Source organism: Heloderma suspectum, chromosome 4 (assembly GCF_057233095.1).
Source record: "Heloderma suspectum isolate Gila_16-S chromosome 4, 16-S_ref, whole genome shotgun sequence".
Taxonomy (NCBI): domain Eukaryota; kingdom Metazoa; phylum Chordata; class Lepidosauria; order Squamata; family Helodermatidae; genus Heloderma; species Heloderma suspectum.
Window position 1 is genome coordinate 160,668,917 of NC_139461.1, and position 22,753 is coordinate 160,691,669.

General features: G+C 44.7%; 1 protein-coding gene across 5 annotated transcripts in view; it reads right to left on the minus strand.

Moving 5' to 3' along the window:
* Positions 1–22,753, minus strand: part of KAT14 (lysine acetyltransferase 14) — a 55,151-nt gene that overhangs the window by 30,682 nt on the left and 1,716 nt on the right. The window contains exons 2-6 of one of the 5 annotated variants that reach the window (XM_084854795.1): positions 21,282–21,400; positions 16,357–16,551; positions 15,170–15,291; positions 5,198–5,379; positions 4,021–4,437 (exon numbers count right to left, since the gene is read on the minus strand). In XM_084854795.1, coding sequence (XP_084710921.1) covers positions 4,021–4,437; positions 5,198–5,379; positions 15,170–15,285 — 715 coding nt within the window. In that variant the 5' untranslated portion in view covers positions 15,286–15,291; positions 16,357–16,551; positions 21,282–21,400. Of the gene's footprint in view, positions 1–4,020; positions 4,438–5,197; positions 5,380–15,169; positions 15,292–15,941; positions 16,031–16,237; positions 16,323–16,356; positions 16,552–21,281; positions 21,401–22,373; positions 22,580–22,753 lie in introns of those variants that run through there. The other 4 variants (XM_084854796.1, XM_084854792.1, XM_084854794.1 and 1 more) reach the window with 4 other exon arrangements.

Consider the following 22,753-nt stretch of genomic DNA (forward strand, 5'->3'; position numbering starts at 1 on the left):
CTCTGTACTTTGCTCTCATACAGTATCCCCACCTGGCGTGCTTCATCCTCTGTTGCAGCAATATTGGGGACCTGAGCAATAAAGTTATCCATTTCCTCCTCAAGTGGCTTAAGGGTGGATTGCCCACTCCTGTGCATGTCTTCCCTGTGTTTCTGAAGGGTTGCTGCAATCTCCATTACTACATCTGCTGCCACCATATTCCCTCTGTGTTCCTTATCAGAGCCAGAGGCCATTTTGTCTCCTTCTTCCATGTTCAAGGCCTCTAATGGAGTCATAGAATCATAGAATAGCAGGGTTGGAAGGGGCCTATAAGACCATCGAATCCAGCCCCCTGCTCAGTGCAGGAGGTTGACTTTGCTAAGTAAAAGCATCCGTGACAGATGGCTGTCCAGCTTCATCTTGAATGCCCCCAATGTGGAAGAGCCCACTACCTCCCTAGGGAATTGGTTTCACTGTTGTACTGCTCTAACAGTCAGGAAGCTTTTCCTGATATTCAGCCGGAATCTGGCTTTCTGTAACTTGAGCACATTATTGTGTGTCCTGCACTCTGGGATGATCGAGAAGAGATCCTGGCCTTCCTCTCTGTGACAACCTTTCAAGGACTTGAAGAGCACTATCATATCTCCCCGCAGTCTTCTCTTCTCAAGGCTAAACATGCCCAGTTCTTTCAGTCTCTCTTCATAGGGCTTTGTTTCCAGGCCCCTGATCATCTTCGTTGCCCTCTCTGAACCCTCTTCAGTTTGCGTCCTCCTTAAAGTGTGGTGCCCAGAACTGGACACAGTACTCCAGATGAGGCCTAACCAGTGCTGAGTAGGGGGGAACTAGTACTTCACAGGATTTGAAGCTATACTTCTATTAACGCGGCCCAAAAGAGCATTTGCCTTTTTTGCAGCCACATTGCATTGTTGGCTCATATTCAGCTTGTGATCTACAGCAATTCCAAGATCCTTCTCGCTTGTAGTATTGTTGAGCCAAGTATCCCCCACCTGGTAACTATGGTTTCTTCTTCCTAGGTGCAGAAATTGGCATTGATCCCTATTACATGTCATTCCCTTGTTTTCTGCCCAGCACTCCAGCCTATCAAGATCACTTTGAATTTTGTTTCTGTCTTCCAAGGTATGAGCTATCCTGCCCAATTTTGTGTCATCTGCAAAACTGATAAGCATTCCCTGCACCTCCTCATCCAAGTCATTAATAAAAATGGTGAAGAGCACTAGGCCCAGGACTGAGCGCTGCGGTATCCCAGTCATTATCTCCCCCCAATTTGAGAAGATCCGACTGATAATCACTCTGAGTCTGAGTCTGTAGCCAACCGTGGATCCACCTGAGAGTTGTTTCATCTAGCCCACTTTGAGCTAATTTGCTCATCAGGATATCATGGGGCACTTTGTTGAAAGCTTTGCTGAAGTCGAAGTATATTATGTCTACAGTATTCTCATAATCCACAAGGGAGGTTACCTGATCAAAAAATGAGATCAGATCAGTCGGGCAGGATTTGTTCTTGACAAATCCATGTTGGCTTCGAGTAATGATTGCATTGTTTTCAAGGTGCTTACAGAGTGATTGTCCTGCTGACTAAAAGGCAAAATAGGTTTTAAGGTCACACTCTTTAGTTAGGTGGGTGTCTTGAGACATTCCCAGTCCCCCACTGGGGTTTAGCGCTTATGTGGATTGGATATTGCTGCTTTGTTTTAGCACAGCACAGCTAGGAGCAAACAGGCTAGGCAGCTGTTATCTTGCGGACCCCCTCAGGCTATGGCGGGGCCGGATTGAAAACTAGAGGCAATCCATGGAGGAATCCACTATGAACTAGGTTGTTGTTGGTTGGTTCAGCCCCACCTGTGGATGTTTTGCCCCTGGGAAGTGGGGAGACTTCAGTAAGAGGGCTTAGGCCCAGAGCACAGATCCTCTTGCCAATATTAAATAGGCAGACTACTTTGATGGATAGAGAAGATGCACAGGGCAGAGTCACTATTTTTATCCTGTTGGTTACCCAGAGAATCCCTGAGAATTTGTTCTTCAGAATGTCATAACCTGGGGAAAGTACAGTGGTAGCCCAGGGAGGAGGCTTTGAAATTTGGCCCTAAAAGGTTATTCCGTGCATTAGGGGTGGGGAGGGGAGAGGAAGGTTCTCCAAGCTGTAACATCCCTAAGTGCCTCGGCCAGTATGACTGGGAAGGTTTAAAAAGCTTGAGCTGTGGGGTACACGACATCCCCAGACAGCTCCCCTCCCTCCCTCTCAGATTCCATGTGGGACTCACATAAGTCCCCAACCTCCTCCTCCTCCTCATTCTGACCAGATCACCCTCGGAGTGAACAAGTGCCCGCTGGCTTGGTGGAGGATGCTGGCAAGGCTGCTGAGGGCTAAGGCCCTCAGTGGAAATTCAACTATGACCAGGGGCGGGGAAGCACTTGGAGACTGACCCCTCAGTCCTTGAAGGACAGAGCCAGAGCTTATGAGTGCATTTGGGACTATTTCTCTTGTGTTGAAGAAAGGGCTAGAGTCTAAGGCATCGCTATCCTTCCTCTACTTGCATGCCTTGCTTCACTATTCCCTGGCTAGCCTTGCAGAGACATCCTAGACCATTCTTTTATTAATCTACCCATCAATAACTTGGGAGGGAGAAAAAAGAGGCAGGAAAGGAAGGTTTGGGGTCCCCACTCATCACCTCCTTCAGGTGTGGCCTCAACACTGGAAGCGGGACAATCCAATGTTTAAGACATCTTCCATACATGACCTGTCCTCCCCACTCAAAAGTCCTTTATACGATGACATCTGGTTGCACAGCCACCCCTTTCCCAGACCAAGGTTCAAACGGGGGCAGAGCACATGGGCTGTGTTCTCCTTCTCCAGAGGGAGGAGCCAATAGAAAGCATAGCAGTGACACTAGTGCTGGTTTGGGAGCATTGCTAACCCCAATATTCCCCTTCCAAACTGCTTAGAAGCATTAGGGAAGGAAGAGAAAAAGGAAGCAAAGTAAAAGGTGGCTTTGCTCCTATGCCTGAAGCTCAGAAGCAGCAAAAACATGCTGCTGTCTGTACTAAGGCAGAGCCCGAACATGGGAGGGTTATCCTTGCCAAAGGAATGGTTAATGCTTTTCCACCTGCTCTCCTGCTAGCTGAGAACACAACGCAAGCTGAAATGGTGGGCACAAAGGAGAAGTTGCAACAATAAAACACAGAACCCTCTTCCCAAGCAAGCCTGTCAACATCAACCGCTCAGGCTACAGCATATGCAGAAATGGAGCAATGTTTCAAGTCACCCACCTTTTCCCCATTTTCTTTTTTTGCATGTCTATAATGTTTCACATATTAGTAGAGACCCTAGACTGCCCAGCCTAATCCACCAAATAATGAACATGGCTGTCTACACAACACCACTGTTTATTTCCTATTAGCATATGCATTCAGACAACTTTTCTGGGAACAATTCTTCATCAATGAAAAATAGCTCTAACTTCGCCCTGACTAAATGCAATCTACACCTGCCAAACTGGACACACTGTTGTTGTTTTTTGTGTAGTTAAGAAGAGAAATTACCACTGTCAAGCATTTTTAGTGCATGAAGGAATACTATAATAATGCCCTCTGTAAAAGACCAAACACACACTTTAATAAGGAAACAGCACTTGTAGTATTTTTTCTTCTTCTTTGGCCACATATGTGTTTCCAGAGGAGTAAATTAATAGCATTAACCAGCCATCCAATAGTAAGATATACCACAGATGGTATACCACATGTGAAAGTCAGAAGCACTGATTGGGTACATACTACCTTAGTTAAATTAATACCAGCGATGGTATAATACCACCAAGAAGTGCTTGTATATACACGATTAATCACATTTTCCAGGTACTGCAGTCATTAAAATTATGGAGAATAAGTATCGCAGTGTTTGGTCATGTACACATTCCTGATAGATGTTAAACATTACCAGAAATATAACATGGTCAAGATATAATTGTGTAAATGAGATCTAACAGAAATTAACAGACAAGGAAACATTAAGGTAGCTTTTACCATGAAACAGGGCCTGGGGTGGCATTATATCTGGAACAAGGTCGGCTTCTGAGAGCAGGCTAGGTGTAGCTGAGTGTGAAGCTGGTGTTCCAGGAGCAGAGAAATCCGGAGAAGGAGATGGAGATGGGCTTGTTAAAGGTGTTCGATCAGAGGAGCTCATGGAAGAAAAGTCAACCACCTCCCCTTTCTCAAGTATAATGTCAGGGCGGCGACTTCGACTGATGAATTTCACTGGTGTGGAGGACGTACTTCTGTCCAGGAAGCCAGCTGCCTCCTTCTGTGCTCTCCTGATGTCCTTGGCTTCCTGAGTGCAAGACCTTTTTTCTTTCAGCTCCATGGCAGATTCTACTGGATTGCGGCTCACTCGCTTTCTAAGTCCCTCCACTGTAATGATCGGATCTAAAGATGGTTTTGAACCTGTTAGAGAACAAGCAGTGTGTTTGTTCGAAAAAGCAAAGAGCATATCGGTTTTAGAACTTGACTCCAATGCAAGGGCAACATCTACTTCTGTGTAAAGAGTCCAGCATAAAGTCAAGATTTTTTTTAAGGAAAAGACAAGTAAAAGGCACCTTTCAGATATGGGAAAACAGTAATACAAGTCCATATAAAAAGGTGCTTGCATATTTTAAACCCACACATTACATATAGCAGAATATGGGAATGAGCTATCTCTGTCACGTACACTGAACTTTTTACATCCATATATCTGAAAGAGAGAAGACAGGCAAAGAAGCAGTGAGAAGAAGAATTGTGAGAGAGGTGGGGGGAGAAAGTGAAGAGAAAGGGTGCTAAATGGGTGACAAGAAGAGTTTGACAGGGGGCAAGAATGAAAGCAAGGGAGATAAGGAGGGGAGAGCAGGCAAGAGAGTAATAATGGGACGTGCAAGGAGCTAGAATCCTCTCTCCCCACCCAACACCCTCCCATCTCATGCAGAAATGCCATGAGATATTTATAGATATTAAACATGAAGGATGCCTACATTATGGCTCATTCCTCGCACATTTCTATATTTGAAGTAAATCATTTTATATTGGTTAGAATGCACAGAGTGTCAATAGTACAGAAGGGCAACCCTCTGGCTTGCTCTCCGCTGAAACACACCCTCCCCTCCCCTCCCCTGCCCCCAAACTCATATTTTTAAATGTGCAAACCTATGCGCAGTTTAGAAAGCATTACCTTTTGCTTTTAGGGAAGATGAAGAAAGCTTCTCTCCTTCAGGCTTCATTGTAGGGGGCCTATTGTGAACAAGTTTCCACCATCCAGGTTCTCCAAATTCCTGAGCCCCTGAGCGAAAATACAGAGGGCTTCCTACAGAAAGACAACCAGCAACAGTGCTCCACCAAGTAGAAGTCTTCTTTCTAAATCAAGAGAAAGACAAACAACCTCAGAAAAGAGATTTATGGTCAGGAGAGCTAGACACTACAGTCAGGGCTTGCCCAATGCATGCCTATGGAAGAAAATCCAAATAGCAACTCGCCCCCCACGCCAACACACACAAATAATATACCATAGTAAGGGGAAATTCCCCTTCAGAAGCTTCAACAAAATTAATGGGATCTGCACACGGTAGTAAGAACTTGTAGTAAGCACCAATTCCTACTATCAGCCAGAAATGATATGTATTTCAAATTTTATCTTGGTCTCTCAAAATCTTAGGACAGATCACAACTGGTCTGGGGACAAACAGGAGCTAACAGAAATTAAAGAGACACTCTAGACCAGTTGTAATCTGTCCTAAGATTCTGAGAAACTGGATAACATTTGAAATAAATACCCCGACATTATGGTCCTTGCTGATTGCAGAAACTGATAGCTTTCCAGCATTCTGTACACAGAGGAAGACAAGCAAGGGAAAGTAATTTTCTCTTATACGCCTCCAAAACTCAATTCCTGGAAGGACGGACTCCAAAGGTGGTGCTGAGGGACTTTTGTTCTACCCCATGGCCATTGATATTTGGGATGCCTCAGGGTTCAGTCTTGTCCCCCATGCTTTTCAACTTCTACATGACAACACTGGAGAAGTCATCTGGAGGTTTAGGTTGCAATGTCATCAGTATGTGGATGACATGCAGGCCTACCTCTCTTTTTCGTCATCTAAACCCACACTCGACAGGTGTCTGAGGACAGCAAGATGAAATTTAATGTGGATAAGACACAGGTACTGCAGGTTGAAATCTGCTAATCTGGATGGAGGTTTAAGTCTGACTGTGGATGTGGTCACAGTTCCCCTGAAGGGACAGGTACACAGTCTGGGAGTGCTCCTAGACTCAGCGATTTTTACGGTGCTGCAGGTGGCGCCAGCTGCAGCCTTCTCTAGAGAAAGCTAACCAAGCCACAGTGTGACACATGCTTTGGCTACATCCAGATTAGATTACTGCAATGCACTCTACGTGGGGCAGCTCTTGAAGAAAATTTGGAAAGTGCAACTGCTACAGAATGCAGCAGCTAGAATGCTTGTGGGAACTAGAATCATAGAATAGTAGGGTTGGAGGGGGCCTACAAGGCCACTGAGTCCAACTCCCTGCTCAGTGCAGGAATCCAAGTCAGAGCATCCCTGACAGATGGCTGTCCAGCCTCGTCTTGAATGCCTCCAGTCTGGGAGAGCCCACCACCTCCCTAGGGAATTGACTCCAATGTCAAATTGCTCTAATACTCAGGAAGTTTTTCCTGATGTTCAGCTGGAATCTGGCTTCCTGTAACTTGAGCCCATTATTCCGTGTCCTGCACTCTGGGATGATCAAGAAGAGATCCTGGCCTTCTTCTCTGTGACAACTTACCAGGTACTTCAAGAGCACTATCATATCTCCCCTCAGTCTTCTCTTCTCAAGGCTAAACAAGCCCAGTTCTTTCGTCTCTCTTCATAGGGCTTTGTTTCCAGTCCCCTGATCATCTTTGTTGCCCTCCTCTGAACCCTCTCCAGTTAGTCTGCATCCTTCTTAAAGTGTGGTGCCCAGAACTGGACACAGTACTCCAGATGAGGCCTAACCAGTGCTGAGTAGAGGGGAACGAGTACTTCCCAGGATTTGGAAGCTATGCTTCTGTGAATGCAGCCCAAAAGAGCATTGGCCTTTTTTGCAGCCACATCACATTGTTGGCTCATAATCAGCTTGTGATTGACAACAATTCCAAGATCCTTCTTGCTTGTAGTGTTGTTGAGCCACGTATCTCCCATCTTGTAACTGTGCATTTGGTTTCTTTTTCCTAGGTGCAGAACGTGGCATTGATCCCTGTTAAATGTCATTCTCTTGTTTTCTGCCCAGCGCTCCAGTCTATCCAGATCACTTTGAATTTTGTTTCTGTCTTCCAGGGTATTAGCTATCTCGCCCCATTTTGTGTCATCTGCAAATTAGATGAGCATTCCCTGCACCTCCTCCTCCAAGTCATTAATAAAAATGTCGAAGAGCACTGGGCCCAAGACTGAGCCCTGCAGTACCCCACTCGTTACCTCTCCCCAGTTTGAGAAGGTCCCATCGATAAGCACTCTTTGAGTCCAATTCTGTAGCCAACTGTGGATCCACTGGATCGTTGTTTCATCTAGCACACTTTGAGCTAGTTTGCTCATCAGGATATCACGGGGCACTTTGTCGAAAGCTTTGCTGAAGTCGAGGTATATGATGTCTACAGCATTCCCACGGTCCACAAGGGAGGTTACTTGATCAAAAAATGAGATCAGCTTTGTCTGGCAGGACTTGTTCTTGACAAATCCATGTTGGCTTCGAGTCATCACAGCACTGTTTTCAAGGTGCTTCCAGATGGATTGCTTTATCATCTGTTCCAGAATTTTCCCAGGGATTGATGTCAGACTGACTGGTCTGCAGTTCCCAGGTTCCTCCTTTTTACCCTTTTTGAAGATAGAGGCAACATTAGCCCTCCTCCAGTCATCTGGCACTTCCCCCGTCCTCCAGGATTTCTCAAAGAGAATAGACAGCGGTTCTGAGAGTTCTCCTGCCAGTTCCTTTATTACTCTAGGATGCAGTTCATCTGGCCCTGGAGATTTGAACTCATTCAAAGTAATTAGGTGTTCCTTGACCATATGCCTATTGATCTCAAGCCGCAATCCTGCCCCTTCAGCCTGTACTTCGCCTTTGCCAGGGGGGGGGTCACAGACCCTCTTTTGGGAGAAGTCTGAGCCAAAGTAGGAATTGAGCACCTCTGCCTTTTCTTTGTCATCTGTTATCATTTTGCAATCCTTATTTAATAGGTGAACAACCATTTCTTTCCTCTGCCTTTTACTAAGCACGTAACTGAAGAAAGCCTTTTTGTTGTTTTTAGCCTCGCTCGCTAACCTCAGCTCGTTCTCAGCTTTAGCCTTCCTGACGCCATCCCTGCAATTCTGTGCTACCTGCCTGTACTCTTCCTTTGTTACTTGGCCTTCTTTCCACTTCCTATTTGTGTCCTTTTTTGTTTTCAGGTCATCCCTAAGCTTTTTGTGAAGCCACATTGGCTTCTTCTGTTGTCTTCCACCTTTTCTTCTTGTTGGAATGGTTTGTAATTGTGCCTTGAGAATTTCCTTTTTAAAAGCTCCCGCCCATCTTGGACTCCTTTTCTCGTTAGCGTCGCTTGCCATGGGACCTTACTGATCATTGTTCTGAGTTTATTAAAATCAGCTCTCCTAAAATCCAGGGTACACGTTTGGCTACACTCGGCTTTTGCTTCCCTTAGAACCAAGAACTCAAGTGCAACATGGTCACTTTCCCCCAGAGTTCCTGTAACTGCTACTTTATCCACTAAGTCATCTCTGTTGGTTAGGATCAAGTCAAGGATAGCCGATCCTCTAGTTCCTTCCTCCACTTTCTGTCGGAGGAAGTTATCTGCCACACAAGTCAGGAATTTCCTGGAGGGGCCATGTTTTGCAGAATTTGTCTCCCAACAAATATCGGGGAAATTGAAGTCCCCCATTACTACTACATCATGCTTCCTTAAAACACTGGCTATTTGCCTTTCAAAAGTTTCATCCTCGTTTTCTCCTTTGTTAGGTGGCCGGTAGTAGACTCCGACCACCAGGTTCCTTTTATTCTTTGCTCTCTTTATTTTGATCCAGATGCTCTCAATGGGGCTACCAAGCTCATCCTCCTGTTTTTCTGTGCAGAGATATGTATTTTTCACATACAGTGGAACCCCACCTCCCTTTCTGTTCCTCCTGTTCTTTTTGAACAAGTTATATCTTTCAATTGCTGTATTCCAGTCATGAGAGTCATCCCACCAAGTCTCAGTTATACCTATCAAGTCATAATTTGCCTCCTGTATTAAGAGTTCAAGTTCGTTCTGTTTGTTTCCCATACTCTGGGCATTAGTATACAGACATCGAAGACCATGTGCTTCATAGTCTGGCTTTCTTCCTACATGTGTTTGAAGACTGTTATTGGGCACTATCAGAGCTGTTGTCTCCATTGCAGTGCATGCGCCTACGTCCATTGTTACCCCCAACATTACATCTCCCTTCCCCGTAGGATTCAGTTTAAAGCCCTCCTGATGAAGTTCTTCATGCTGTGACCAAACACATTCTTCCCATCCTTTGTGAGGTGCAACCCATCCCTTGCCAACATCCCATCTTCCAGGAAGTGTAGCCCGTGGTCCCAGTCTCATCCACAAGTACCTGGAATCGGTTCCACAGCTCCACTGCTTCCACTGGTGCAGAGTGGCGTCGAGTTCTTCTTCTCCTAACTGTCACCTTTTTCCAAGGAGTATCCTCTACTCCATTTTTCTTCACCTCAGCATTTCCCACTGCCTCATCTTGCTGTTGCTCTTCAAGCTTCTGGTCTTCCCTTTGCTGCTGTAGTTCCCCCATTCTGTCCAAGAACTCTTCGTGTTCTCTTATTCCCCAGAGGGTCGACAGTTGCCACTCCAGTCCACTTACTTTTTCTTCCAGCAGCGTGATCAACTTGCATTTGTTGCAGGTGTAGGTCATGTTGTTCTCAGGCAACAAAACAAACATTGCACACACCTTGCAGGTCACCACCACTGGAGAGTCCTGTCCTTCCACTGCCTCTTTTCCCTTTTCGTGTCTAGCTTTGTGATTGTTCTAGACTAGCCTGTGCCTGCTCCTCTACTCAGTAGAGGTTAAAAGCAGAGTCCCACTGGTGTGGAAGTGTGTGTTACAAGACAAATAAATGAAAAAAAGTTAGTTAAAAAAAATAAACAAATATTTAAAAAAAATTAAAAAATATTAGGGGCCTCCCCCTTGACCTCCCCTGCTGAACTCTCCTGGCCAACTCCTGTTTGCTCCCCCTGTTCGCTCGCTCTGGTCGCTCGCTCTTTGGGAGCTTGCTTGCTTCTGTAGTCCTTGGACCAGCTGGAGCAGCTTGCTCTGCTCTGCTCAGCTGGGAGGCGGGAAACAGACTGATCTGAGTGTTCAGATCATATTACTTCTATTCTGTATCATTTACACTGGCTGCCTGCTAATTTCCAGGCCTAATTCAAGGTGCTGGTTTTGGCTTTTAAAGCCCTAAATGGTTTGGGACATTACCTGAAGGATCACCTACACTTGTATGAGCCTGCCCAAACATTAAGATCAGTGTTGGGAGGCTCAACTCTCTCGCCCACCAGCAAGAGCCATTAGGCTGGTAGCTAGTTGGGACAGGGCTTTGTCAGTGGTGGCCCCACACCTCTGGGACTCCCTTCCCAGTGAAATACATACAGCTTCAGCACTGAAGACTCATTTGTTCCAGTTTGCATTTGTTGCTTAAACTTCATTAGCTGCTACTACTGGTCTGGGTGTATATGTCTGCATTTAACTGTAATTATATGTTCCTGCTTTTGAAGTGTTGTAAGAGCAATACGCTCTTACAAGGGTTAAAGGTGAGTTAAAAATCTCTAACAACAACAACTCTGATTCTGCCATTTTGTATACAATCACAAATGTATGGTGTTTTGATAATCTCATGGTAGCGGAGGTCTACAGAGGGGAACTTTGTATAGAAAAAATGTAACTATTAATAAATTCAAGGGATTAGCAGATTTTATTAATGATGATTTTCTGATGGCTTTTGATGTGAAATTTCTTTACATCAACATGCAACAGGAAGAATTACAGGTTATAAAACAGTGTTTCATAGAAAGGAGGATCTTTGTAACTGCACCATGCAAAAAATATTTCTCATTCAATGATAGATTTTACTGGCAAGTGAAATACATTCAAGACTCCTTGAGATTACAAATCTATATATGAGTCACTTTGAATAACTATTTATTTATGGTATGGCCAATCTCTATGAATCATCCATGAAGTGATGACTTGATGACATATTAATGCTGAGGGAAGAGGGTATAAAATGTTTTGTTATGGTTGGTTGGTATATCCTAAGACATCAATTTTGATATGAGATATAGCAAGACAGAAATGTTATTTATGGTGCAATCATAGCCAGATTAACTACAGGGCTAAGGGGGCCCCCATCTCAAGGAGGGGGCCCCCATCTCAAGGAGGGGGCCCCCATCTCAAGGAGGGGGCCCCCATCTCAAGGAGGGGGCCCTAGCTAGCCCAGATTCCCAGCTTTCAAATGAAGAAGAGCAAGTCTCTAGTCCTTGTAGAACCCGAGATATGAGCAAAATGTTCAGGTACATTCCAATTTTTTTTGAGAAATGGACAACTGTTTTGTGAGAAAAGAGCCTACTACCAACTTTCAATGACTGGGTTTGCACGCCAGGCTAACTCATCATGGGTGATTGCCCACAATGGGTTAGCGTGTCGTGTGAACCCAGACCATTCTTATCACAGTGGGTTGTTTTTCCCAAACAACCCACCCTGGTAGCCAACTATCTGCAGTAGGGGTTGCTTTACCCGCAATGGGTTGATGTGTCGTGCGAACCCAGGCATGACAACTGGGTAAAGGGCATCGGGCAGTGAGCTGCTTGGCAAGAGGATCAGAAACCCCTGTTGCCCATGCCCCTTTCCCCTTGCCAGTGACAGCCCCTCAAATGGTGCCCAAATGGCACCTTGGAGAGACTGTCCTTTTGCCCCTGCCGATCCCCCCTTCCTAGCTCCCATTATGATCTTGATTCCAGTCGGGGCCCTTGAAAAAAAATTCCTGTCCCCACTTTTGCACAAAAACAGGGCTGGGGGAAAAAAAATTGCACTTCCCTGTGCCCATTTTTGCACAGGTTTGTATATAGACCTGAACATTCCCACAATACTCCATGCATCTAATGAAGTGAGCTACAGTCCACAAAAGTTTATTCCAGAATAAATGTGTTGGTCTTGAAGGTGCCACAAGACTGTTTTTGCTGCTAATAAAGTTTATTTGAGTTTATGGTCATCGTGAAGAGGGAGGCCCATGGGTGGGGCATATGAGAAGAAAAAGGAAGTTCTCCCATTTTTTTAAATGTATCACATGAGTTATAAGAGTTGTCAGTCTTCAGGTTTCCTCCCCATGGTCTCTAGAAGATAAATTTCCAAGTGGGGTACTTGATGCATCTTGTTTCCCATGTGCATGCATGTAAATAAGTGCACATAGTAATAATGCAATGCGCAGGTGGCCATTTTACACATTAGGGAGGCTTATTATGAATATAGGGTAAGACAATTATGTTTCCTAGTGCAGAATAATTTATTTTATTATATTTATGTTTTGCATTCCCTCCAGGAATTAAAGATCTCTCCATTTTTATCTTCCCAATAATCCTGTGAGGCAGGTTAGGCTGTGAGGTGGTGACTGGGCTAGATCATCCAGTGAGAAATGGGAGGCATTTGCTGGTCCTCCTCGGACAGCAAAATGTCCTGGGCCAGCCCTAGCTGTGTATGTGTATGTCCTGTTTGGCTGTTGTGTCTGAACGAGGCAGTGAGTCCGTCTATGTTTCTTTCATGAGTGTGCGTGAGACAGAGAGAGAGAGAGAGAGAGAGAGAGAGAGAGAGACTGGCTTTGGATGTCGCAATAACCCATGACAGCTTAAGCAAGCCACAATGGCTTAATTAACCCATTGTGGGTTATTGTGGTGTCTGGCAGGAGTTTTTGTAACCTGTGATGGCTTATTTGGCCAAAATAACCCACTCTGGTAACACATGGTCTGCAGAGTGGGTTATTTAACCCACTGTGGGTTATCATGTCTTCTGACGGCAACTGTGGATTATTTTGGCCGGCTACAGAGCTGTGCGAGATGAGCAGTCAAAGCCACTGCCGCTCTGCTATTTGCTAGCTTAGCACTTAGGAACACATTAAAGCAACCAAGTCAGCAGTGTAAATGGGGGCGGGGTGGGTAAATGAGCAGGAACAGGACCAAACCTCATAGCCAACCTCCCCTACTCAGGAGGCACCCGATGCATCATCAAAATCCAGTGCCATGACAGCAGCAAAAATCCCAGGTGCACCAAAAAGGGGGAGATGTCTGTAATGCTTTGGGGGTTTGCAGGATCAGGACCAAACCTCATAGCCAGCCTCCCTTACTCAGGAGGCACCCAATGCATCATCAAAACCCAGCACGCTGACAGCAGTGAAAATCCAAGATGGCTAGAAAACCTTGAGGGTTTGTTATTTCTGTGCCTCAGAGGAGCGAAAAGCCCAAGTCAGTGAATTCGCAATTTCAGTATTGGGAAGCTGTTAAAGCCTCTTTGCCAGCAATGGCTACAGGGAGAATCGCCCTTTAGTGAATGAGCGTTTCATCTCTATGAAGCTTGGCCTGATCCTGCAAACCTCCAAGGTTTTATAGCCACCTTGGAATTTTGCTGCTATCAGTGTCAAGGCACTGGGTTTTGAGGGTGCATCAGGTGCCTCCTGAGTAGGGAAGCCTGGCTATTAGGTTTGGCCCCAATCCTGCAAATGCCCAAGGTTTTCTAGTCACCACCCCCTTTTTGCTGCTCCATTTGAGGGCGGATCGGTGCCTCCCGACTAGGAGAGGCTGTGTGTGAAAAAGGGCTCATCTGCTCAACCCTCTCCTCTTCTCCTTCCTGCAGGTGTGCTGGAGGTTTTGCTTCTGATTTCAATGAACTGTGGTTTCTCATTATGTCCAAACCTAGACAAACTGTTGTTAGTTTGAACTATGGTTTAGTGAAACAAGTCATCTTCAAACTGCAGATAATGATCCTGGCTTGTTTCTATAATGCAGTTAGCAGAAACCCATAGGAAATTAAAGAGCTGAATCTTACTTCTCCTAAGCCTTTCCATAATCTAATCCACAAAATAGCATTATTTTACTTCACTGCGATAATCTAATTATTTTTTTAAATAACATCTATATCCAAACTTTCCTCCAAGTAGCTCAGGGAAGCCTACATGGAGATTATTCAGCTTTATTCTTCCAACAGCTTGTAGGAATGTAGGTTAGGCACAGTGTGACTGCTCTCAAACCATCCAATGAGCTGTATGATCAAAGCAAGAATCTGAAGCCAGATTCCTTGATTCAAGTCCATCCCTTTATCCACTAGACCAGGGGTAGGCAACCAAGTGCTATCCAGAAGTTTTAGACAAGAAAAGAGTTGTTGTTGATGATGATGATGATAATAAACTAGCAAACAGAGAAGAAGGAAATGAGATTTTCCCCTTAGAAACTGGAAATAGAGAAGAAGAGGATATGACAGAGGATTTGCTATAGGAGGAAGTGAACGTAAAAGCAGCAGGAGAGAGGTATGAAAGGAACTGGCAGTTGCAGGGGTGGGGTAGGGTACAAGTTAAATGTGAAAGGAGAAGGGGAACAGAAATAACAGGAGATGAATAAAAATACTTTGAGAGGCATGTGGTGGGAGGAGAGGAAAAATATAAAGGGAGGCTGAGATATGGTACCTCCACAGCCTACTTAATATGAGAAAAGTTGAACTATGGAACGCCCTGCCACAAGTAAATCAGTGTGGCAAAGAATTTAGATATTTTCAACGACATATTAAAGATCAATAAAAAATGCTACCAGCAATTACCAACAGATTATGCCAAACTTCACCGCAAACTGGCCCCATTTTTGTGACAGGCTCTGCCCCTGCACCGTTTTATGCCTGATGGACTCTGTAATTTTCAGTTTCAAGTAGGCCCTATGGGTAGAAAGTTTGAGAATCCCAGATCTGGAGTTTTGGAGGGCACCAGGTTGTCTACTCCTGCACTACACACACAAGTTCTCTTTTCCTCTCAACTATGAAAAACTTGATTTATTACATTCTACTTATATTTGAACTTTTGTTCAGTTTTGTTCTTTCTCTTCAGTTTTAAGACAACATAATGGCATTACCTGTTTCCTAGTAGAAAACTCCAATGCTTTTCAATGAAAGCACAAATATCTTCCTTCCATCTAAAGTAACCTTGACGGCCAGTTCCTTCCAGGGATAGATTGTACATTGCCAGCATGACAACCTGGAATACAAACAGGAATGTTTCATTTACAAGTAACACCTAAAAGGGTCTTTTTTTCTGGTAGAAGACAATTCTCTTCCCCTCCTAACAGGTTTTATTTATAGAAAATGTCTTTGCTTTTTGTATGATAAAGCTTTCAAATTTAACCAAAACAAATCAATATTTGTGGCTAGAATTTCTAACATGGGTTCTACTCCAGTTCTATAGTTCAGTTATATCACCTGGGAAAGCCTCAAGACACCAAATCCCCTACACCAGTGATATCACACCAGCATCCAGGTGAGGCTGGCATAACGATGATGCCAGTGTGATAGGGCCGGCACTAGGGGCATTGGGAAAAACAGAAAGGTGAATTTACTCTGAAATGCTCTTTTTGTCCACAAAGAGTGGAGCCAACAGGAAAGGATTAACTCCTCCAGCTCAGGAAGGCAGTTAAGCAGAGCCAACAAAAGTCTGACCTCTGCCCTAAGAGGAGGAAACCCGCCTCAGTCAAAGAACTTGCAGTAGAATCAACTGAAACTACAAACAAACTGAAGAAAAATAATTTCCACCAACTGTGGGGGGCAGAGGGATGAATGTCAGCACCACGTGACCACAAATACTAAGAACCACCCCCCCTTCCCTCACACAACAGAAGTCACTGGAGAGACCTCAGAGTGGGACTGCTGATCAGAAGGACACTCCACGGCAAGCCCAGCTGCCCATTCTCAGTTCGCAGAGGAGCAGATCCAACAGGAAAGGGATGTCGAACAGCAATATCCCCTCTAGGCTGGCACACTGACTCACAGAACTCACACAGAACCTGGTGACCCAAGGATGCCTCAACAGAAACATATTTGTTGATTTATAATGGCGGATAAAAAGGTTGCATTTGTCTGAAGTAAATTTCTGAACTCTCTGCACATATAATTTATGCCACAACTTCTCTTTCTTGAGCAGAACATACTTGGGCAAAAATTAGGACAGCACAATGATAGATTTGTTAGTGGAGGCCCTCCCGGAGGCTAAGATGGTATTAACTGCACTTTCAGAGAGTCAGTTGTCAAGGAGCTGTCATTGTTCAACCTAAAGGTGCAGAGGTGGAGCCACTCCAGATCCAGATGGAACAGGGGATCGTGAGACAGGAAGCTGGGATGTGTCAGGAACTTCCAGGGAGGATTGATGCGGAGTTCTTTGCAATCCAAAAACCATGGCCAGCACAGCCAGTGAGGAGCCACCAGAATTGCCTGGGCCTTCAAAGCTCTCACCTTCCTCAGGACCCTGGTGAGAAGAGGAAACAGGGGTAGGGCATACAATAGTCCTCAAGGCTCAGTGGGAAAACAGCGCATCAGTGCTCTGAGATCCTCAAACTCTGACATGAGCTGAGGCTCCTTCCTGTTGGACATGTTGCCAAAGAGGATGATGACGGTCATCCCCGACATCCATGTAATTTCCAGGTAGACCTGAGGATGAAACACCTAATCTCCCTGCTGTAGTGTGGTTCGGCTCAACCAGTCTGCCTGGATGTGCAGGTCTCCTTTTACATATTCAGCATTGATGATTCTGAACTAAACATCCACCCAGGTCAGAAAATGGAAAGCTTGCTTCTGGAGGTCCCTGGAGCAGGAGCTTCCTGTTAATTGATAGGGGCCTTTGTGGTTACACTGTCCATCCTGACTTGGACATCCTTGCCCCCAGTATTTGCTGAAAACACCAGCAGGGCCAGGCAGGCTGCTCTCAGTTCAAGCCAGTTAATCAAGCAAGATCAACTTTCCACAAGTGAGGGGAAAAAAAGGGAGCACAAGATTGCACAAAGGCAATGCAAGCAGACAATAAGAGATGCATAAAAGCATTTCAAAGAGCATATCACTGACAATATCAAGGCCAACAATAAAGAATTCTTTAAATATATATAAAGCAGAAAACCAGCTAGGGAGGCAGTTGGATGAAAATATAGTTACAGGAGTACTGAAGGAGGACAAGGAGACTGCAGAGAAGCTGAATGAATTCTTTTCATCGGTTTTCACTGAAGATATAGGACAAATACCTGTGCCTGAACTAATGTTTTCAGGAAGAGTGTGAGGAACTGAGGAAAATAGTAGTAACAGAAGATGAAGTTCTCAGTCTTATTTATAAATGGAAAGTTAATACATCACTGGGCCCAGATGATATCTATCCTAGAGTTCTCAAAGAATTCAAATATGAAATTGCTAATCTTTTAACCAAAATATGCAACATGTCCCTAAGATCAGCCTCTGTCCCAGAGGACTGGAAGATCACCAATGTAACACCAATTTTTAAAAAGGGATCCAGGGGACCTCTGGGAAATTACAGGCCACTTAGCTTAACATCTGTTTCGGGTAAGTTGGTTGAAAGCATTATTAAAGATAAAATTAGTAACAAGGACAAGCCCTGCTGAAAAAGAATCAACACGGCAACTGCAAAGCTAAGTCCTGTCTCACTAACCTTTTAGAGTTCTCTGAGAGTGTCAATAAACATGTAGACAGGGGCAATCCAGTAGATACCGTTTACCTGAACTTCCAAAAGGCTTTTGACAAAGTCCCTCACCAAAGACTCCTAAGCAAACTTAGCAGTCATGGTATAAGAGGAGAGGTCCTCTTATGGATCAGTAACTGGTTAAAGGGCAGAAGGCAGAAGGGGGAAGTAAATACTGGGGTCCCACAAGGACCAATCCTTTTCAACTTGTTCATAAATGATCTGGAATTAGGAGTGAGCAGTGAAGTGGTCAAGTTTGCCAATGACACCAAATTATTTAGGGTAGTGAAAACAAAAAGGAGTTCCAAAAGGATCTCTCCAAACTGGGAGAATGGGCATCCAAATGGCAAATGCGGTTCAACATAAGCAAGTGTAAAATGATGCATACTGGGGGGGGGACCCCCAACTTCAATATAACCCAATGGAATCTGAGGTAGCAGTGACTAACCAAGAAAGAGTTCTCGGGGTTGTGATGGACAACTTGATGAAAATGTCAACCCAGTGTGCAGCCACTGTAAAAAAGGCTAATTCCATGTTAGGCATAATTAGAAGAGGAATTGAGAATAAAACTGCCAATATCATACTGCCCTTATACAAATCTATGGTGCGACCACACTTGGAACACTGTGTACAGTTCTGGTCACCACACCTAAAAAAAAGATACTATAGAGCTGGAAAAAGTGTAGAAAAGAGCAACTAAAATGATCAAGGGGCTGGAGCATCTCCCCTATGAGAGGAGGTTTAAAACAGCTGGGATTGTTTAGCTTGGAAAAAGGAGGGTAAGGGGAGACATGATAGAGGTGTACAAAATTATGCATGGTGTGGAGAATGTGAATATAGAGACATTTTTCTCCCTCTCTCATAATACTAGAACCCAGGGTCATCCCACGAAGCTGATTGGTGTGAGATTCAGGACAGGTAAAAGGAAGTACTTCTTCACACAGCACACAGTTAAAATATGGAATTCGCTAACACAAGACATAGTGATAGCCATCAATTTCAAAGGCTTTAAAAGGGGGTTAGACAAATTCCTGGAGGAAAAGGCTATCAATGGCTACTAGTCCTGATGGCTATGTGCTACCTAAAGTACCAGAGTGAGTATGCCTATGTACACCAGTTGCTGGGGAACATGGGCGGGAAGGTGCTCTTACACTGATGTCCAGCTTGCGGGTTCCTGGTCAACAGCTGCTTTGCCACTGTGTGAATGGAGTGCTGGACTAGATGGGCCCTTGTTCTGATCCAGCATGGCTCTTATGTTCTTAAGATTGTTCCTGTTTGATCAAAGCCCTGGAGCAACAGCCTCCTAGCACTGGGCTCCCCATCCTGACAGGCTGGCATCTCTGGTGATATGAATACAGATAGGTTCCCTTGGGGGAAGCCCCCTGGCCAGGTGCACTGGAACAATCCGTCACCAGAGGGAAGAGGCAATACAATCCAGGAGACTCAGCTTCAATTGCACCTTGCAAGAGATGCGCGCTTGATGAGGGAGAAGCCGCCACTGGAGTGGGCGAGAGTGGAAGTGTGTCAAAGGCACAGAGTCAATCACCGCAATCACAGCTCCCTGCAGTGGGGCCAGAGACTTGAATGAGGACTCTCTGGGACAAAACCTGATGAGCACTGCTCAGCAGCCTTTCCATCTGCTCTGGAGGCAAGAAGAGTTTCTTGCTGGCCGTGCTGTTCATGGCTTCCAGGTGTTGAACCCTCCACACAGAGAGCTGTTTCTCTTACTGATGAAGATGTCATGGACAGTCAATCGATGATGACAGACATGTGTTCTAGTGTCTTCCCTTTTGATGAAGCACTGATCAAAAGTTTGTCTAGGTAGGGATAGATGTGCACCTCCTCATCAACAGATGACCCACCAGAACTGCCAGGATCTTGCGGAAGACCCTGGAAGCTGAGGAGGGGCCAAAAGGTTGTGCTACATACTAGGACCCCCACAATTCACTGAGGACACGCTATCTTTTCCCAGACCAAAACACTCAGCATGATCTTGATATAATGAAATCAGGGAGGCATCCAACCAAAGAAGTGTTGTAGACTTTGGTGTCTTCAGTCACTCTCATATTGACTGGATAATGCATGTCCTAGTCACATGACAGAAGTTAAGTCTCTCAGTACTCTAAACAACTGTACCCTGGAGCAGCTGGTCTTGGAAACAACATCTCAGTATCCTAAACAACTTATAACAGTTGGTCATGGAACCAACCAGAGGGGAAGCAACCTCTGACTTAATCCTTAATCTCACCCAGGCTGAAACAGTGATCACAGCGTTATCATATTTAATGTATACGGAATAGAGAAAATGCAAGGCAAGCCAAACATATCACATATGATTTCAAAAGAAGATATTTCTCTAAAATGGGGGGACTGGTAAAAAGGAAGTTGAAAGGGAGATTCAAGAGAGTTAAAATCCCTCCAAAATGCTTGGAGATTACTCAAAACCACAGTGAGGAGATTGCAGAGAAGCTGAACGATTTCCCCCCCTCTGTCTTCCTCTGTCTGCGTTGATGAGGAAACCATGCTGAGTGAGACGGGTCTCCATCCTGGCCCACCTTTTCCCTGGTCGGAGATCGAAGGATAAAGTTGGAGATGAATGCCTTTTTGTTGGAAGTGTGCAACTAGGACAGGGATGGGCAAATTTGAGAGGTCTGGAAGCCAATTTCGCCCCTGGGACCTCCCCCCAGGCTGTAATCTGTTCACCTCCTCAAAAAAAGAGAGTAATGTCTGGTTTGAATTTGAAATTCGGTGGCTAACTGCTCCGCAGTGCTACTAAGGTTAAATTCAGCTTGTTTACAAATTTGTTTACAAGCTAAATTTAAGAATATAAGAACATAAAGACATAAGAAGAGCAGTGATGGATCAGACCAAGGGTATTGCTATGAACAAGCTGAATTTCATGTTGGGCATGATTAGAAAAAGAACAGAAAATAAAACTGCCAATATCATACTGCATTTGTACAAATCTGTGGTACAACCACACATGGAAAGCTCATGTTCCAGGAAAGGTAGAGAGGAAAAATCCTTATTTTCACATTTACAAGCTCTCTAAGGGCGCTATCCTATAGTCGCTGAACAGTATCTAGATGGCCATAGGATTTTTTGGTTCCCAGAACCCAACTCCCTGCCCCCTCCCCCACTGCCTCAACGGTGGCACGGTTCATCCCTGGCTCTGTGCTTGTAAGAGCAGCATGGAGTGGCTGAAAAGGGGGCATTCTGGGGGCAGGGAGGGGAGGAGAATGCGGAAGCACCATTATGACACTTCCTATGCACCCTCCGGCCTCTCCCCTGCCCTGATAAACCCTGGCTAGACAGCTGAAATCGGCCAAGTAGCTGCAAATGCAAGGCGGCCGGAATGCTCTGCCCGCCCTGCATTGGATAGATGAGTTTGGAGGAATCCAACTATCCTCATAGGACTATGCCCTAAATGAACAAAAACTCCACGAAGAATTGTAATACCCAGAAATCTGAAATCCAGTTACTGTGTGACTACTAAGGCTACGATGGCTACTTACTTGCTGCCATGTTAGCCTCAGCCGTTCAAATTGCTCCTTCCCATCTTCCGAACAATCACAGCAAGTAAACCTGAAGAAGTTATCACCCTTGAGATAGGTGATCTGTTCTCTCACCTGACCTGTAAAGCAAGTAAGCAAAAGGCAGAGCCTCAATTCTTTTACAAAAACAAATATTGCAAGTCATACAATTACATAAGTACATTTCATGCTCTTGAGATTAAGGCTGCAATCCCACAAACATTAATCTGACAGTAAGCTCCAATGAACTCAATGGGACTGTTCTCAGCAGACATGTATGCAACATGCACAGGAAACTGTTTTACCACAAGTTGATGGATTCCTTTCCAAATAGCTGCTACTCATCAGAAGTGATCCCTTATCTTTGAATAATACACAAAAAGTTGGTGTTAAACTTTTTGGGACTCACAATTCTAATTCATTTTCATATTAAGACTGCAAATATAGAAATCAAGAGATCAGCAGAAAAATGGACTTCATACACCCTAACTAGAATCATAGAATAGTAGGGTTGGAAAGGGCCTATAAAACCTTCAAGTCCAACCCCCTGTTCAATACATACGCATGTTGAAACACATTCATTTTTCTTACCACACAATAAATATTGATTGGAATACTTTCAAACAGCCATTGGACCATGCAAGGGTTTTTCATAGTTCCAGATCATGTCCTATGAACTTAGAGGCTTCACGGTTTCTTCAGTTATGCCACCATAGGGCAGGGCTGGGGAACACATGGCCCTCCAGATGTTGTTGGACTACAAATCCCATCCCTGACAGGTTGGAGCTGATAGGAGCTGGTGTCCAATAACATCTGGAGGGCCACAGAACCCCCAGCTTAACCAGAAGCTCCTAATCCAAACCTCACAGGAGTACATCTCACTGACTTCTGAATAGGCAGGCTTACGTGGTGTTGTTTTTGCACTTTATACAATAAGTGATCACCTCCTAGGAACAGCAGCTATTTGAAAAGGAATCCCTCAACTTATGCTGAGACAAAGTTTCCTGTGCACATATGCACACACATGATGGGAAGGAGAAGGATAATTGGATAATCACTACTCAGATTTCTTGCCTGGCACTGAAATGAGTTCTGTCCCTACTCATACAGCAGCAGATATGAAGGATAGTGAGACAGCAGCCAAGATCCAAAGAACAGTGAGGTCGCTTCTGCTGGAAAGTTTCAAGGCTCCCCTCTCCAAAGCAAATCCCAACACTTCCTGAAAAGCCACTCATGGGGGTCAGAGGAACGTCTAGTGCAGATCCAACAAAGTACAAGTGCTGCAACGGAAAGCAAAAACTAGCAAGTCTCCACATACAGACAGAAGCATTTTATGTGTGAATGTGGGGCTCTTTGGAACTTAGGCAGGTACTTCCGTCTTAAAAGACAGATTACATCAAGATAGAAGTAATGCAATACGATTCAAAAACAAAAACAACCCCAAACAGCACAGG